Source organism: Drosophila bipectinata, chromosome 4 (genome assembly GCF_030179905.1).
Source record: "Drosophila bipectinata strain 14024-0381.07 chromosome 4, DbipHiC1v2, whole genome shotgun sequence".
Lineage (NCBI taxonomy): Eukaryota > Metazoa > Arthropoda > Insecta > Diptera > Drosophilidae > Drosophila > Drosophila bipectinata.
The window spans coordinates 4,945,946-4,962,304 of NC_091740.1; the positions used below are offsets into that span (position 1 = coordinate 4,945,946).

General features: G+C 41.2%; 1 protein-coding gene across 5 annotated transcripts in view; it reads right to left on the reverse strand.

Annotated features, from left to right (window-relative positions):
* Positions 1–1,665: 1,665 nt before the first annotated feature.
* The window catches only part of Gyf (GIGYF family protein Gyf), a 34,799-nt gene continuing 20,105 nt past the window's right edge, over positions 1,666–16,359 (reverse strand). For 3 of the 5 annotated variants that reach the window (XM_043213548.2, XM_043213547.2, XM_043213545.2), the window contains exons 5-9: positions 5,550–8,093; positions 2,444–3,370; positions 2,313–2,387; positions 2,009–2,163; positions 1,666–1,958 (exon numbers count right to left, since the gene is read on the reverse strand). In XM_043213548.2, the coding sequence (XP_043069483.1) occupies positions 1,833–1,958; positions 2,009–2,163; positions 2,313–2,387; positions 2,444–3,370; positions 5,550–8,093 (3,827 nt within the window). In that variant the 3' untranslated portion in view covers positions 1,666–1,832. The remainder of the gene's footprint in view (positions 1,959–2,008; positions 2,164–2,312; positions 2,388–2,443; positions 3,371–5,549; positions 8,094–16,359) is intronic. The other 2 variants (XM_043213546.1, XM_070282313.1) reach the window with 2 other exon arrangements.

The following is a 16,359-nucleotide window of genomic DNA, read 5'->3' on the forward strand; positions in this document are numbered from 1 at the left end:
AACGTCTTTATCCACATTGTTATTTGCATGGCGTTAAAAAAAAAACATTGTACAGCCAGTTGATGCTCAGCCCGGCCCCTTTCGCTGTTCCAAGCAGCGACCAAGTCGGTTTTTGGAGAAAGTGAGGTTATCTAAGAACAAGAAAGGAAAACTAACTTCGGGCGGAGCCGAAGTTTATATACCCTTGCAGCTACAACCGGATATATATCGCAAACATCGGATATAGTTAGCCGATTCTTATGAAATTTGGTACGTTAGATCAACTGACCAAAAATAGAATCTGTATTAAATTTCAGCTTTCTATCTTCAAAAAAACGAAAGTTGGGTCATTTCCGATCGTTCAGTTATATGGCAGCTATAGGATATAGTCGGCCGATCCTTATGAAATTTGGCATGTCGTAATGTTTTGCCAAAGATAGCTTTCGTGTAAAATTTGAATTCTCTAACTCTAAAAACACCAAAGTTATACCATTTCCGATCAATCAGTTATATGGCAGCTATAGGATATAGTCGGCCGATCCGGGCCGTTCCGACTTATATACTGCGTGCAAAGGAAAGAAGAGTGTGTGCAAAGTTTCAAGACGATAGCTTTAAAACTGAGAGACTAGTTCGCGTAGAAACAGACAGACGGACAGACGGACATGCTCATATCAACTCAGGAGGTGATCCTGATCAAGAATATATATACTTTATAGGGTCGGAGATGTCTCCTTCACTGCGTTGCACACTTTTGGACAAAATTATAATACCCTCTGCAAGGGTATAAAAATTCAAATTGCACCAATAGTGGAGAAAAGTGCACAATAAGACAGCCTTTGCTCAGTATTGACAACGCTACAACATACACTTGGACGCATTGAAAACTTTGTATTCCTTCTATTTAAAACTCTTCTCAAAGTTGAAATTTGTTTCCTAAAAATCAGCTTAGGGTGCATCTATAAAATGACAAAATTTTAGTATAGACACGCATAATTTAAACAGTTAATACATTTAACATGTAGTACAAACCTGTGAAATCAGTGTCCATTACTATTTTTCTTTTTAAATGGAGTTTTAAACAAATAATCTAATTTCACAAATCACTATGTGAAAATTGCAAACTTACCGCACGTGCTTTCGGATGCAACAGCTGACTTTGCAGCTGTTATGCTAGCATATGGTGCTAATAATTAATACTTTGAGTATGAGGTATAATAGTTTGATGTTTTCTTAATACATTCCCATTAATTTTTTTTAAATCAGAGAACTTTCAAAAAATGATTAAATGCCACATAAAGTGGTCAAAAATCCCATAGTGCAAGGGTATAAAAATTACTAAGAATTCAGCAGTTTGAAAACCTTCTCGGCGGGGCTAAGAGATTGTTTAAAACAGTTACTTTCTCTTAGAATACCGCCCCTATGTGTATATTGTTTTTTTCCATATATCCTCTTAATGCGTCAGCGCTCCACGGTCGTCAAGTGTCATAAGAAAAAAAATATATAAATATTTAATAAAACCAACATTATTTATGTTGTACAAAAATATATACTCTCTCGCCGGAGCCGCTCGGACAAAGAAGTCCGACTGAGAAGCCTGTGTCACCACCGGTGTCCAAGGTAAAAAAAAACATCCACTACTCTAGTGGCTACTAGTGAGCTACTCGTGAAAATTATGAACTATTGGACTGTGTAAAAAAGGGTTCCCCTTAAGGGATCCCCAACTTTATTATGTGTATGTATATACGTACAATATGTATGTACTTTTATTGATAATCCGCAACCATTTACGACCTATTGTGCAATACAATTTTATACACTTCAATTGCAAAAGGAGTTCAAACCTTAAAAAAATGTTATGGTCCGTCGACGTAATCACGAGAGCCAACATTAATGCGGCCCTCCGCGGCAGTCACCGAAAATCCCAGAATTCTCGCATCCATTTTAGTCATCTTATTTTTCTTTATCTTTTTCTGCTTATTCTAAAAATAAAATGATATTAGGTGCACAAATTAAAAATAGTTTATTTTACCTTATTGTCGATGCTGTCATTCAACGACGGTGTTATGGCGGGTGCGGGTTTGCACATATCATCATTGTGTGCATTTTGAGCACGTTGTAAACTTTTGTATTTACTGCGACGCTCTAAGAACAGCCTTGCGAATTCTGAGGATTCTTTGCCTTCACCTGAAACATTGGTATGTTAGATGTATGCTACATTGAAATAAAACCCAAAACCCAAATATTAAAAAATTCAATTTTTTTCAAATTTCTCGAATCTGCAGATCTAGTTTGATTCAATTTTGATTTAGTAATTTTATACCATGTATACGAACCAAGATACATGCGGATGTAATCCTTAACTTCATATGGTGCTTCTAAATCTTGCAAGAATGTGACAAAAGTTGGCACTGTAAAAAATTTTTTCGTTTAATAAAATGTTAAATAAACAAATATTGTTAATTACCATCTACTTTAGACGACATATTATCTAAACTTTTTATACACCAATTGGTAAACTGATTTTCATATTCATTAACCTTAGTAGATGAGTGGTCTGTACTACTTTGGGGCCCTAAACAATTTTTTGAATTTGATTTTTTATCCTTATCCTTGTCATCAAAACCGCCGGCTGCCACTTTTTGATTAACTCGCATCTGGCTTGACTTATTTTTCTCAGAACCGGGAAGAGCTCTACACATTTTTTCAGTATTATTAATTACTGGCAATGTTTGGCTTTTACGCAAGTTGCGAAGCGATGAAGCGGCATTTATAGTTTTACTTTGACTTTGTACATTGTTTTTAGTGCTCGAACTAATTGCAGATGTCATTGAGACGGTACAACTACTGCTTGTACGTGATCCATGAAAAGAAGTTTCATTGGTTAAAGAGGCTTTATGTTCGTCCCATAGCCCAGAGGTTGCTAAAGGCATTGGAGTAGTGCAGTTTGCACTCCATGCCCTATTTGAGCTTCCCCAGATGTTGGACAAGCCGGAGGCCCCAACAGTGGATGGAACCGGTGAATGATGAGGTTGGTCGTTTTCCCGGCGACGCTGTTGCTCCATATCGTTGGCTAATCGTTTAGCTTCTTCCGCTTGAATTTTGGCTAAGCTCATTACAGGCGCAGATGTGGGCGCCGCCTGCCATTTAAGCATTGCATCATTGGCTTCAGCAGCGGCTGCTGCATTGGCACGCATTTGTTTTTCTAGTTGCTCTTGATGGCGCTGTTGATCGGCACGACGTTCTCTGCGTTCTGCCTTTTGAATTTCCGCCAGTCCAGGCGCCGTGCTGTTCGAATTTGATGAGCTAAGTGACCAGGGTGCCACAGATATTACAGGGGCCCGCGATGGTGTTAGTTCTTCTCCTGTCTTGGAATTCATATTTTTGTTGATTTCTGTAGAAGTTCGTAGGACAAAATTGGCATAAAATTATTTTCAATTTTTAATTGACAAAAGAAACATAAAACAAGAAAGGAAAGCTAACTTCGGGCGGACCCGAAGTTGATATACCCTTGCAGTTAAAACCGGATAAATATCGCAAAAATCGGATATAGTTGGCCGATCCTTATGATTACATCATAATAAAACCAATTAATTAAAATAAAAAATCTAAAAATAAGTCCCAAGCTTCTATCTTCAAAAATACAAAAGTTGATATTTCTACCAAAAACAATTTCCGATCGCACAGCTATATGGAAGCTATTAGATATAGACGACTGATCGTTATGAAATTTGGTAGGTCGGATCAACTGACCAAAAATATAATCTGTACCAAGATCCAGCTTTCTATCTTCAAAAAAACGAAAGTTGGGTCATTTCCGATCGTTCAGTTATATGGCAGCTATAGGATATAGTCGGCCGATCCCTACAAAATTTGGCATGTCGTATTATTTTGCCAAAAATAGCGCTCATGTAAAATTTGAATTTACATGAATTTACTCTCTCACTCTAAAAACACTGAAGTTATACCATTTCCGATCAATCAGTTATATGGCAGCTATAGGATATAGTCGGCCGATCCCGGCCGTTCCGACTTATATACTACGTGCAAAAGAAAGAAGGGTGTGTGCAAAGTTTCAAGTCGATAGCTTTAAAACTAAGAGACTAGTTTGCGTAGAAACAGACAGACGGACATGCTCATATCAACTCAGGTGATCCTGATCAAGAATATATATACTTTATAGGGTCGGAGATGTCTCCTTCACTGCGTTGCACACTTTTGGCAAAATTATAATACCCTCTGCAAGGGTATAAAAATACAAAATTTTACAATCACCTTAACATTGTTTCAGTTCGTAGTGGAACCCGCTGTAAAAATATCTAAAGTGCGGGTTCTACGGCGTTTTGGCAGGCCGTCGTCGATAAGCTATGTACTTTATAATCTTTGGTTATATATAACGCAATTTATTATGATACAAAATCTAAAAAAAGTCCCAAACTTCTATATTCAACAAGAAAGGAAATCTAACTTCGGGCGGAGCCGAAGTTGATACCTTGCAGTTAAAACCGGATATATATCGCAAACATCGGATATAATTGGCCGATCCTTATGAGAATATAATAATAAAACCCAATTTATTATAATATAAAATCTAAAAAAAAGTCCCAAACTTCTATCTTCAAAAATACCAAAGTTGGTATTTCTGCCAAAAAACATTTCCGATCGTTCAGTTATATGGCAGCTATAGGATATAGTTGGCCGATCCTTATGAAATTTGGCATGTCGTAATATTTTGCCAAAAATAGCTCTAAAAACTCTAACTCTCAAAACACCAAAGTAATACCATTTCCGATCAATCAGTTATATGGCAGCTATAGGATATAGTCCACCGATCCCGGTCGTTCCGACTTATATACTGCGTGCAACGGAAAGAAGGGTGTGTGCAAAGTTTCAAAACGATAGCTTTAAAACTGAGAGACTAGTTCGCGTAGAAACAGACAGACAGACGGACAGACGGACATGCTCATATCAACTCAGGAGGTGATCCTGATCAAGAATATATATACTTTATAGGGTCGGAGATGTCTCCTTCACTGCGTTGCACACTTTTGACCAAAATTATAATACCCTCTGCAAGGGTATAAAAATACCAAAGTTCGTATTTCTACCAAACACCATTTCCGATCGTACAGTTATATGAAAGCTATAGGATATAGCTATAGGATAGGATGAAATTTGGTAGGTCGGATGAACTGACCAAAAATATACTCTGTACTAAGTTCCAGACTTCTATCTTCAAAAACACGAAAGTTGGGTCATTTCGGATCGTTCAGTTATATGGCAGCTATAGGATATAGTCGGCCGATTCCGATCGTTCCGACTTATATACTGCATGCAAAGTTTCAAGACGATAGCTTTAAAACTGTAAGACTAGTTTGCGTAGAAACAGACAGACGGACAGGATATCTACTCAGGAGGTGATCCGGATCAAGAATATATATACTTTATAGGGTCGGAGATGTCTCCTTCACTGCGTTGCACACTTTTGGACAAAATTATAATACAAGGGTATAAGGGTATAATGAACACTTCTATTAAAAAGTAATTGAAGATTGGATGGGGTTTATACTTACCCGTCCCACCACTTCTAATTGTAGCTTGGACATTACCTAGCAAAGCTTTTCGACGTTGAGCTTGTATTTGCTGCTGTCTTTCTTTTTCTTCGTGAATTTGTCTGGCTTTTTTTTCTTCCTCTATTATAGACCGGCGTTTATCTTCTTCCAATTGTAAACGTTTTCGCTCTTCCTTCAAACGACGTTTTTCTTCAATTATTTCCCGTCTGCGTTCTTCATTATTTAGTTTAACTTCAGCCTGTTGTGTCTGTTGCTGTCTTTCAGGCAACGGATGTTTGTTGTTAACCTGATTTTTGAACTGTTGTTCGGGATGTGATTCTTTAATTTGATTTTCATTCGTGTTTGTTAACAAATCAAGATTTTGGGAGGGAGGTTCTCTTAACTTTTCAGTGGATGGACCCATTTCCCGCAAAGAGCTAAGCTTTAAAACATTATCAAGGCGGGTTTGAGATTTGGCCTCCACTTCGGAATTTAATGTTTCTGGATAAGAAATAGTCTGTTTTTGTGTTAATGTCTGTAACTGATGACTTCTTTCTTGTTCTAAACTATCCTCCCAAAAAAGTGGTTTTTCATTTGAAATTTCTGACCAGTGTTGATTGTTATCATGTTGCTTGCTAGGCGACTGCCACATAGGAACCATTAGGTTTTGAGCCCTTAATATTTGAGGCTTTTCCATATCGCCATTATCGTTGTGACTTTCGTTACTTAACATTTCATGATGTTGCGGTTGCCCACGCAAAAGCATTCTTAAATTATATTCGTTTAATAAATCCAATTCATTTTTTGATATCTCATCCAGTTTAGATATGTCGGAAAGAGATGTACTTTTAATTACATGATCGCCAGAAGTGGAAGCAACTCCTAGCTGTTGTGACGCGTGTTGCATCAATTGTGCATTCATTATAAAACTATTTGAATCTAATAGATTAACCATTGAAGGAGGTTGATTAGACGAATTTACGAACAAGTTTTCCTGATCTTTCTTTGCCTTTTCAGCAACAGCTTGATTTAATTGTGTCGCTGCAATTGGGTTTAATATAGAAAGCGAGCTATTTAGTCCGTTTAGGCTTCTCAAATACTCTGGAAGAACCACCATTTGAACTTTCTGCCTGACGATCGACTCACGTTCAGCAGCTGAATAATGTTGAAAGAACTCATTCTTAGAAAGTTCTGCCAATATTTGATATTCCTGGTGCTGGAAATATTGATCCTGTAATATTTGGAAACGCGATGTTAACATTTGCGAAACGTTCATATTATTTCCAATAGAATTCCCTTTTAAAGCCGCACTAAGCGAATCCGCTGCAGCTGTAACATTTTCCTTAAGTTGGTCGTCTCTGCGTTGGGCCAATTGTTGTTCAACTATCGATAAAGAGATAGGTGAATGCGAAGGTTTACAACCATTAAGCGGAATTGCTTCACGAAGTGCATTTGAAATCGGACCAGCAGAATAACTTTCCAATTCCAATGGTGTCGGTAACAAGTGGCTGTGTGTAAATGGCATATTTCCATGGCAAACGTCAATAAGATCACCAAGGGGTCTAAACCTATTGTCAGTGAATCGCCGTACAAAAAGGTTTTCATTAAAGTAGCCTGCGCGATACCACTCAGTCATTTCGACTGCACTAAATGGTCCTTGCACGTTTGCCTGAGGATCCCGATAAAACCACAATTCGTTCAGATTTGAATTAATCATATGCGATGGAACTATTGGCATATGCTGCTGGTGATGAAGATGATGTTGCTGTATTGGCAAGTGATCAGAAAAAGGGGAATGATGATGCGGCTGATTTGATATCTCCGAATTTGTATTTGATATAGATGATTGTTGTTGTTGGCAATTTTCATTATCGTTTGCAGAATTAGATTTCATATTTAGCTCGACTTCTGCGAGACTTGGCATGTTTTCCACTAATCGTCCGCAATCTGTCTGATTTTTAATTTGGTTGTCAGTTATTTGACACTGATCATCTTCCATAATTAGTTTTTCTACTTGAATAGCAACTTCTTTTATTCTATCAGACATATCGCCTTGAGTTTCCTTAGATTTTTTTTTATTATCTGGAGATTTACTAACTTTGAAAACCGGTTCGATTTTCAAGCATTCGGCTTTGTTTTCGTTTTTATTGCCCCTGTCGGTTTTGTCTACAATTTTGGTCAAAGACTCGTCATAAAGACATAAATTCTTTGTCGATGTTTCATTTTTTCTGTTTTGGCTCTTTGGTTTATCATTATCACCATGAAAAGCTCCACTTGAATCAAAAGTTCCACCCAAGTCAGAAGGATTTTCCATTGCCCATTCAGGAAGAGTATCATCCACATCAGCATTTGTATTTTTGGGTGTCCACAATGGTGTGTTTTTGGTGGATATTCGTGGATAAGATGTAATTGTGCCTCCAACTCCGCCTATTCCACCGGGTCCATTCACAGATGCTTTACCGTTTCCACGGTCAACTCCTACAGGCCCAACTGTTGAAATAGACCGTTGAAGGTTGTTGGAACTTTCAACATTGGAGTCTTCATCGCGCCAACTTGTTGATCGTCCTAAAAAAAAAAATTAAGAAATTATAACTTTTAAATGCGATAAACCTTTAAAAAAAATGTATCAAAACGATGACAGACCAAATTTTTATTAATTTTAATACAAAACGGAAAAATAGGAAAACAAGAAAGGACAGCGAGCCTCAGACGGAGCCGAAGTTAATATACCCTTCTAGTTAAGATCGCACACATCGGAAACAATTGGCTGATATTTAAAAAAGAAACCCAAGCATTTATTTCCAAAAATACCAAAGTTAGGTAATTTCCTTTACCATTCCTTTACTAATTCAAGAAACGCCAAAGTTTTGGTATTTCCGATTAATCAATACCGATTTATATACTGCGTACCTTCTTTAAATAAATTCTAAATAAGTGGTGCCCCCAATATCGAATACGAAGACTAGCCAGAAGCACACTACCGTTAGCGTCAACTCTGTCGAGCGAACAGATGACGGGCCAATATATCGATGGACGATTTAAATGCTCGAAATTAAGGGGACCCCCCCCCATTCTCGATTTTAAATTTTGACGATTTTCAATGGGCTGGCAAATGAACATAAATTATTTTTTAGGGTTGTAACTGTGCTTACATATATTAAGACACAAAAAGGAAGAAAATCATTTCACAGAATTTTTTTTGTTTTGTTTTTGTTGTTGTTTTTTGTGATCAAAGAAAAGCCCTTCTTTTCGGCGGCGCATGTGATTTCCGCTCACTGGAACATCGGAATCCAAAAATTCCAACGGGATTAGAAAGAGTACATGTTTGGCTCTCGTATGAACTAGGATTATTAACTTCGCTCAAAAATTAACAAAATGGCGGACCTTTGAAATTTTTTTTTGAAAATTTCCATTATTTTCAGCCATAAATCGAGTTGAAAAGTAAAGAAGATCTTCACCGATTTGATTTATCCTAGTTCATACGAGAGCTATATATGTATAGAATAACGTGTTAAAATTTGGAACCGATTGGATTAATAGTTTTTGAGTAACCTCATGCGCCAGTCGTAAAAACACTGTTTCGAGAAAAACGCGTTTAAAGTTTTGAGACGGCTCTCGCCGTCGCCTGAGGCTTCCACCATAAATCGGCTATATCTTCAAGAGTTTTTGAAATTTTTACTTGAAATTTTCAGGGAACATTTTTGAATAGTTACAAGTTCGAATTAAATTAAAAAAAAAAAATCGATTTTTTAAAACCGAGAATGGGGGGGGTCCCCTTAAATGACGAATTGTCGAATTGTAAATGTCGAATTTAAATGACTTAAGCTTTTGCCGACGAGACTACCTTGTAGTAGTGGGATTCGGGGGATAAAACCAGAATTGAATGAGTGAATGTTAGAGATCGCATTCAAATTATTTTGAATTCATTCTGGAATGTACGATACAACTCTGCATATTTAACTGTATTTTTTGACGCTGATATAAAAATAATTGAAAAATGAAAGCAAGTCATTGTTATTTTTTTCTGAAATATTATTGTATTATTGTATTGCATTATTGTTTTGTATAATTTATTTTACATATCTTACATATAAGAATTTAAAAATTATTATATATAAATAAGTATTTATTTAATTGCCGCTAAACAAATGTAAAATAATTTAACTTAAGAAAACCAAAAAACTCACAATAAACCAAAAACCAGAAAGGAAAGTTAACTTCGGGCGGAGCCGAAGTTTATATGTATACCCTTGCAGTTAAAACCGGATATATATCGCAAGCATCGGATATAGTTGGCCGATCCTTATGAGAATATGATAATATAACCCAATTTATTATAATACAAAATCTAAAAAAAGTCCCAAACTTCTATCTTCAAAAATAAAAAAGTTGGTATTTCTACCAAAAAACATTTCCGATCGTTCAGTTATATGCCAGCTATAGGATATAGTCGGCCGATTCCTACGAAATTTGGCGTGTCGTATTATTTTGCCAATAATTCAGGTTGTGTTAAATTCACGTTTCAATATATTTTTTTTTTTTTTAAGAAATTTTATTTTTTTTATTTTTATTTTTAATTTTATTGATATATTTATTTGATATATATTATACTTAAGGATGTTTTGGCTCGGCCGTCAGCCAACGGGTACAACCGGGGGACCAACGCGCAAGCAATTGCGTGCCGTAACTGTGTACACCGCTGGTAGCGCGACTATACTCTCCACGTGAGGGCGGCTGGTAACAGGCCCGGTAAGGTCATGTCTCTGCCGAGGATGCTGGCTAATGGTAGTCGGGTGGGGAGAAGAACACACACTTTCTTAAATCACCCCAATCCAAGGTGGAACAGCATATGCCGAAGGATGCGTGTCCGAGGGGGGGCTCGGACGCTAATATGCGAACTCTGGGGGATGGACGAACCCCTTCCCGCCTTCTCGTGGGACCAAAATATGATTTCTACTAAAATAACCAAAAACCAAAGTGGAGAACGGAACTCCCAAAAAAAAAGTCCGGAAATGGGGTCAATGACCCGTCAAACTTCAAGGCCCTAAAAAGCCAAGGAGTTGCTGAGATGGAGAAGCCCCCACAGAGGGGCTAGCCATGGGACCACCGAACGGCGGGGAGAGGAAGACCCCAGGGTCAACCTCTAATCTAACTGGCGGGGCCCCTAAGGCGAACCCTGGGCCGGGAGCGTCTCACTCGACGCAGCGTAATGGCTCCTACAAGGACAGAAGAAGAGCGGCCTTCATTTTGATGAGGGCGGACCCATCGGCCGAAGCCAACCCGGACCAGGCCGAGATCATCAAGTGGGCAAGGGAGATCCTGCCCGACTTTAATCCGGAAAAGGCGGGAGTGAGGCTGGATCCGAGTAGACGTACTGGGTCAGACCCTGCCAAGGAGGCCGCGCAAATCGCGAAAAGGCAGAGGTCCACAGAGGGAGAAGCCCCCCAGGCCAAGAAGAGGAAGGCCCAGCCGCAGCCGTCCAACCGCTCGTTCGCCGAAGTAACGAAGGGAAGAACCCTAATTGGAGTCCTGGACAAGGGCTTAAGGACCTTTGGCGACGAGTGGTTAACGAGTTGCATGGGCGCTTCGTGGAGGAGATGCTGAGATGAGGAGGACCCCCACCAGAATGCGAAGACGCAGGATGGTATCAGGGTAGCGTCAAGGTGATTGCTTGCCAAGACGCGCGATCGGTAGAGACCTACAACCGTATGGTAGCATCGCTTGGAGAGGTCTACCCTGGAGCTAAGCTGGTGGCGGTTGACTGGGACGAGATCCCTAGCAAACCGAAGGCGCGAGTGTGGCTCACTGAAAAGCCAGCCGACCCTAAGACCATCCTGACAATGCTTAGGATGTGCAACCCGACGCTCCCCACGATGGACTGGAGAGTCGCCAAGGTCGAGGACGCGGTGGGGCTGCGGAGGCAGGTCGTCCTCACACTCAACGAGGAGACCGTTAAAGCCCTGGAGAGGACGGAGCACCGGCTGAAGTACGGATTCGAACATGTTTCGGTCCGTATCTACAAATCCGATGCGAAGGCCAAGCCAGGAGGTATCGGGCTGAATGCTGACACACAAGAGCCAGACTTGGAGGAGCCGACCGAAGAGGGGCACCCGGAAGGAATGTCGGATGAAGAGGAGGACATCCTGGAGGGGTACACCTCGGAGGAAAGCGACTTGGAAAGGGCACTTAGTGGAGTCGGAATGGAGGAGGAATCTCTGCTGAGCTCCGAGACGGAGGCAGAAGTTACTGTGGTGGAGAATTGTAAGAATGTCCCTGACGATCTTGCAAATAAATCTCCATCACAGTAAAGCGGCGTTAGCTGCCCTCCTACTCCACCTCGCCGAGAGTGGAGCTGATGTGGCCCTCATCCAGGAACCCTTGGAGACCTTGGAGACAGGATTCTTGGGTTGGGGGCGTCGGAGTTTAGGCTCTGCAAAGCCGATACTACAGGTAAAAGGCGAGCCTGCATCCTCGCAAAAAATAACCTTAACCTCTTTTTGCTACCCAATTTCAGCAATGAAGACCACGTAGCCGCAGCCATAGAGAGCACAAATGGCCCTCTATGGATATGTTCGGCGTATATGGGCCACGACCAGGAGGCCCTCCCCCCGCACCCGCTAATCAAACAGCTGGTGCAAGACAGCAGGAAGCACAAGATCGACCTGATCATGGGTTGCGATGCTAACGCCCATCATCATCAGTGGGGAAGCACTGACACGAACGAGAAGGGTGAGTCAATCTTCGGGTAACAGGGGTACAGAACCCACTTTCATAGTCAAGAACAGAAGGGAAGTACTTGACGTCACTCTTTACTCTGAATCCCTAGCAGACAGGATTGTAGTTGGAGAGTCCTAGAGAAACACTCTTTCTCGGACCACCGAAACATAGAATTAGTGGTCAACTTCGAGAACTTTAATCGACTAACGGTACGCAACCCAAGAAAAGCGAACTGGGAGTTATACAGGAAAAAACTAGATAGTTCCTTGGGGAGACCTCCAACAGGGGACGTTGACAGCAGGGAAGCCCTAGATGCCATGGTGGACACGCTCACGGCAGCGTGCGCCAGGGCATTCAACAAAGCTTGTCCCAAAAGCAGATCGGGCAATAGCAAGTCAAAGAAACCACCATGGTGGTCGCAAACACTTGCGCCCTTTAAAACCAAGGCCCGCAGGGGCTTTAATTATGCCAGCAAAACAAACTCGGAGACAGCCTGGGAGTCGTATAAAGCGGACCTTAGGCAATATAACAAAGACCTTCGCAAGGCAAAAAGGAATGCCTGGGCCAAGTTCTGCACGAACATTCAGCAAACATAAGAGGCCTTCCGACTCAGGAAGGTCCTCGCAACTACTGCACCAAATGTAGGATACATTAAAACCTCAGAAGGTAACTGGACATCGTCCAGCAAAGAAACCCTAGAGGCTCTCATAGAGACACATTTCCCGGGATGCTCTCGAGAAGACACAACCCTGGAAATGCAGACACAAGGGAATAGCCCCTCCCCCCCTAACCAACTTGAATACCTATTGAGTGACAGGTATTTCAGCTGGGCAATAAATAGCTTCAAGCCCTTCAAATCCCCAGGCCCAGATGGCATTGTCCCGGCTCAACTAATTAAAGCCGGTCCCAATCTGAGGTCTTGGGTCAAGAAAGCTTTCTCAGCAATTTTCAGGATAGGCATCGTACCCGCAAGGTGGTTGCGGACGAAAGTCGTATTTATACCCAAAGCGGGAAAACCATCTCACTGCACCCCTAAGGACTTCAGAGCAACAAGCCTGTCGTCCTTCCTTCTCAAGACAATGGAGAGACTAATCAGCCTCCATATTAATCTGACTATCAACCCAGATAATATCTCGGGATCACAGCATGCGTATAGGAAGGGCCGATCCACGGAAACGGCACTCCACGAAATCACTACTTTCGTCGAAAAAGCACTTAGTGAAAAGGAATACGCACTCATTGCTTTTCTAGACATAGAAGGTGCGTTCAACAACATCCTACCAAGCTCGATAACCAATGCGCTGACAGAACTAGGAATAGATAATCAATCCGTACGCCTTATTAAGCAGATCCTGGTAAACAGGACTGTTGAGGCGTCACTAGGAGGAGAATCTATTCATAGATACGTCAGAAGAGGCACCCCGCAAGGAGGCGTACTCTCACCCCTACTCTGGAACGTGGCGGTTAATAGCCTACTACGATCCCTAGAAGGGGGTGGTTGCAAAGTTATCGCTTACGCGGATGATGTCGCAATTGCCTTCTCAGGAAAATTTCCCCAGACTCTATGTGACCGCATGACGGACAAACTTAGGGTCCTCTCAACATGGGCAGCTAGAAATGGACTAGGTGTGAACCCATCCAAAACAGAGCTCGTCCTCTTCACCAGGAAGTACAAAATACCAAACTTAAGGCTTCCAAAACTATTAGGAGAAACACTATCTCTTAGCGATAGCGCCAAGTACCTAGGGATTACGCTAGACAGGAAACTGGACTGGAAATCAAACACTATGGATAGAGCCAACAAAGCTACAATCGCGCTCTATACTTGCAGGAAAGCCATTGGCCTTAAATGGGGAATGTCCCCAAAAATAGTAAGATGGCTTTATACAGCGGTTATAAGACCCATCCTTTTCTACGGAGTGGTGGTCTGGTGGCCTGCACTCACCAACTCCACAATCAGGGAGAAGCTTAGGAAAACGCAAAGGATGGCGGAGGTCTGCATCACAGGCAGCCTACGTACCACACCGACGGATGCACTAGACTTCATACTCAACCTATTACTGGTAGAGATAATGGGGGTCAAGATAGCCACGCTATCGGCAATCAGGCTACGAGAGACGGGCACATGGAAATGGACTGACTACTGACATACCAAGTTAGATCTACATCACTGCACGCCAACGGGGTCTACAGACTACTGCGTACCTGTCGATAATCCCACCTTAAAATACAAGGTCTACATTCCAACAAGGGAGGAATGGGACACACAAATCCCGGGACCAGCCGGTTCCCTCCATATTTACACAGACGGTTCAAAATTGAATGGCCAGGTGGGAGGCGGTTTCCATTGCGAACGGCTGGGTTTAAATGAGTCCTTCAGACTCCCCGATCACTGTAGTGTTTTCAAGCAGAAGTAATAGCTATCGGAGAAGCACTCAGATCCCCAGCACTTATTGGAAATCAAGACACAATCTGTATCTTCTCAGACAGTCAAGCGGCCCTCAAAGCCCTTGACGGATTTTCATCCAACTCCAGGACAGTAATTGACTGCCGCAGATCTCTTAACGAGATGGCAGAGCAGCATGACATCCACCTTATATGGGTGCCCGGACATAGGGACCACGAGGGTAATTGCGCCGCCGACGAACTAGCAAGAGCAGGTACTACCAATCCTCTCCTACCGGAGAAGGAACGAGTAGGTATTCCCTTAGCTACATGTAGGCTAAAATGCAGGGATCACTTTGACCGCGCATCACTGAGGAAATGGAGAAATCTCCAAAACTGCAGGAACTCCCGCATGATATGGCCCATCCGATCTGGGAAGAGGTCAATGATGCTCATCGCCCTTAATAGGCAGGACTGTAGTCTGGCGATCAAGGCCATTACGGGACATTGGTTAATAGGAGCACACGCTCCTATTTATCTTATATATGTATATGTATATGTATATGTATATGTATATGTACATATATTAGATGCAATTTTTATATCCTTGCAGAGGGTATTATAATTTTGTCCAAAAGTGTGCAACGCAGTGAAGAAGACATCTCCGACCCTATAAAGTATATATATTCTTGATCAGGATCACCTGAGTTGATATGAGCATGTCCGTCTGTCTGTTTCTACGCGAACTAGTCTCTTAGTTTTAAAGCTATCGACTTGAAACTTTGCACACACCCTTCTTTCTTTTGCACGTAGTATATAAGTCGGAACGGCCGGGATCGGCCGACTATATCCTATAGCTGCCATATAACTGATTGATCGGAAATGGTATAACTTCAGTGTTTTTAGAGTGAGAGAGTAAATTCATGTAAATTCAAATTTTACATGAGCGCTATATTTGGCAAAATAATACGACATGCCAAATTTTGTAGGGATCGGCCGACTATATCCTATAGCTGCCATATAACTGAACGATCGGAAATGGTTTTTGGTAGAAATACCAACTTTGGTGTGTTTGAAGATAGAATTTTGGGACTTTTTTTAGATTTTGTATTGTAATAAATTGGATTATATATTCATATTCTCATTTGGCGGGCCAGGGAAACACATGCTTTTATAAGTTCTTATGAGATCGGAATTTTTTTCGTGTATAAATTCGACCAGGATCCGAGATAATTTTTCTTTCAGAAATGTCTTCTTATACATTATGCATTACAAGGAAAAAACTTTTAAATATAATGTCCAGTTCTGGCGAGAAGAGTTTCGAGAAACAATATATGTCTTTGGTAAGAGACAGAGAACGGCAGCTTGCCACTCGCACAATGAGTACACACGAAAACACCGGGTATTTTAGGCACCCGAGTGTCTTTCATGCACAAAGTTTTGTGCATAAGTATTTACCATGCACGAAACTTCGGGTGTCTGGAAACACCCATGATTTCGGATGCTTGCCTTTTTTTTACCCAGTAAGTTTCTTGTGGGTAGATCGCAGGCACACAAAAAAACGGATGGGTGGATCGCAGGCACACATAAAAAACGGATGGATGGAAGAAAGGCACAAAAAAAGTTGTTTGTTGTTTTTACTTTTGTATGTTCTAGGTACCCGTGCACGAAGTCTAGACGCTTAGGTAGTTAGAAAAGGACAGAAAGGAAAGAAAAGGAAAAGGACAAA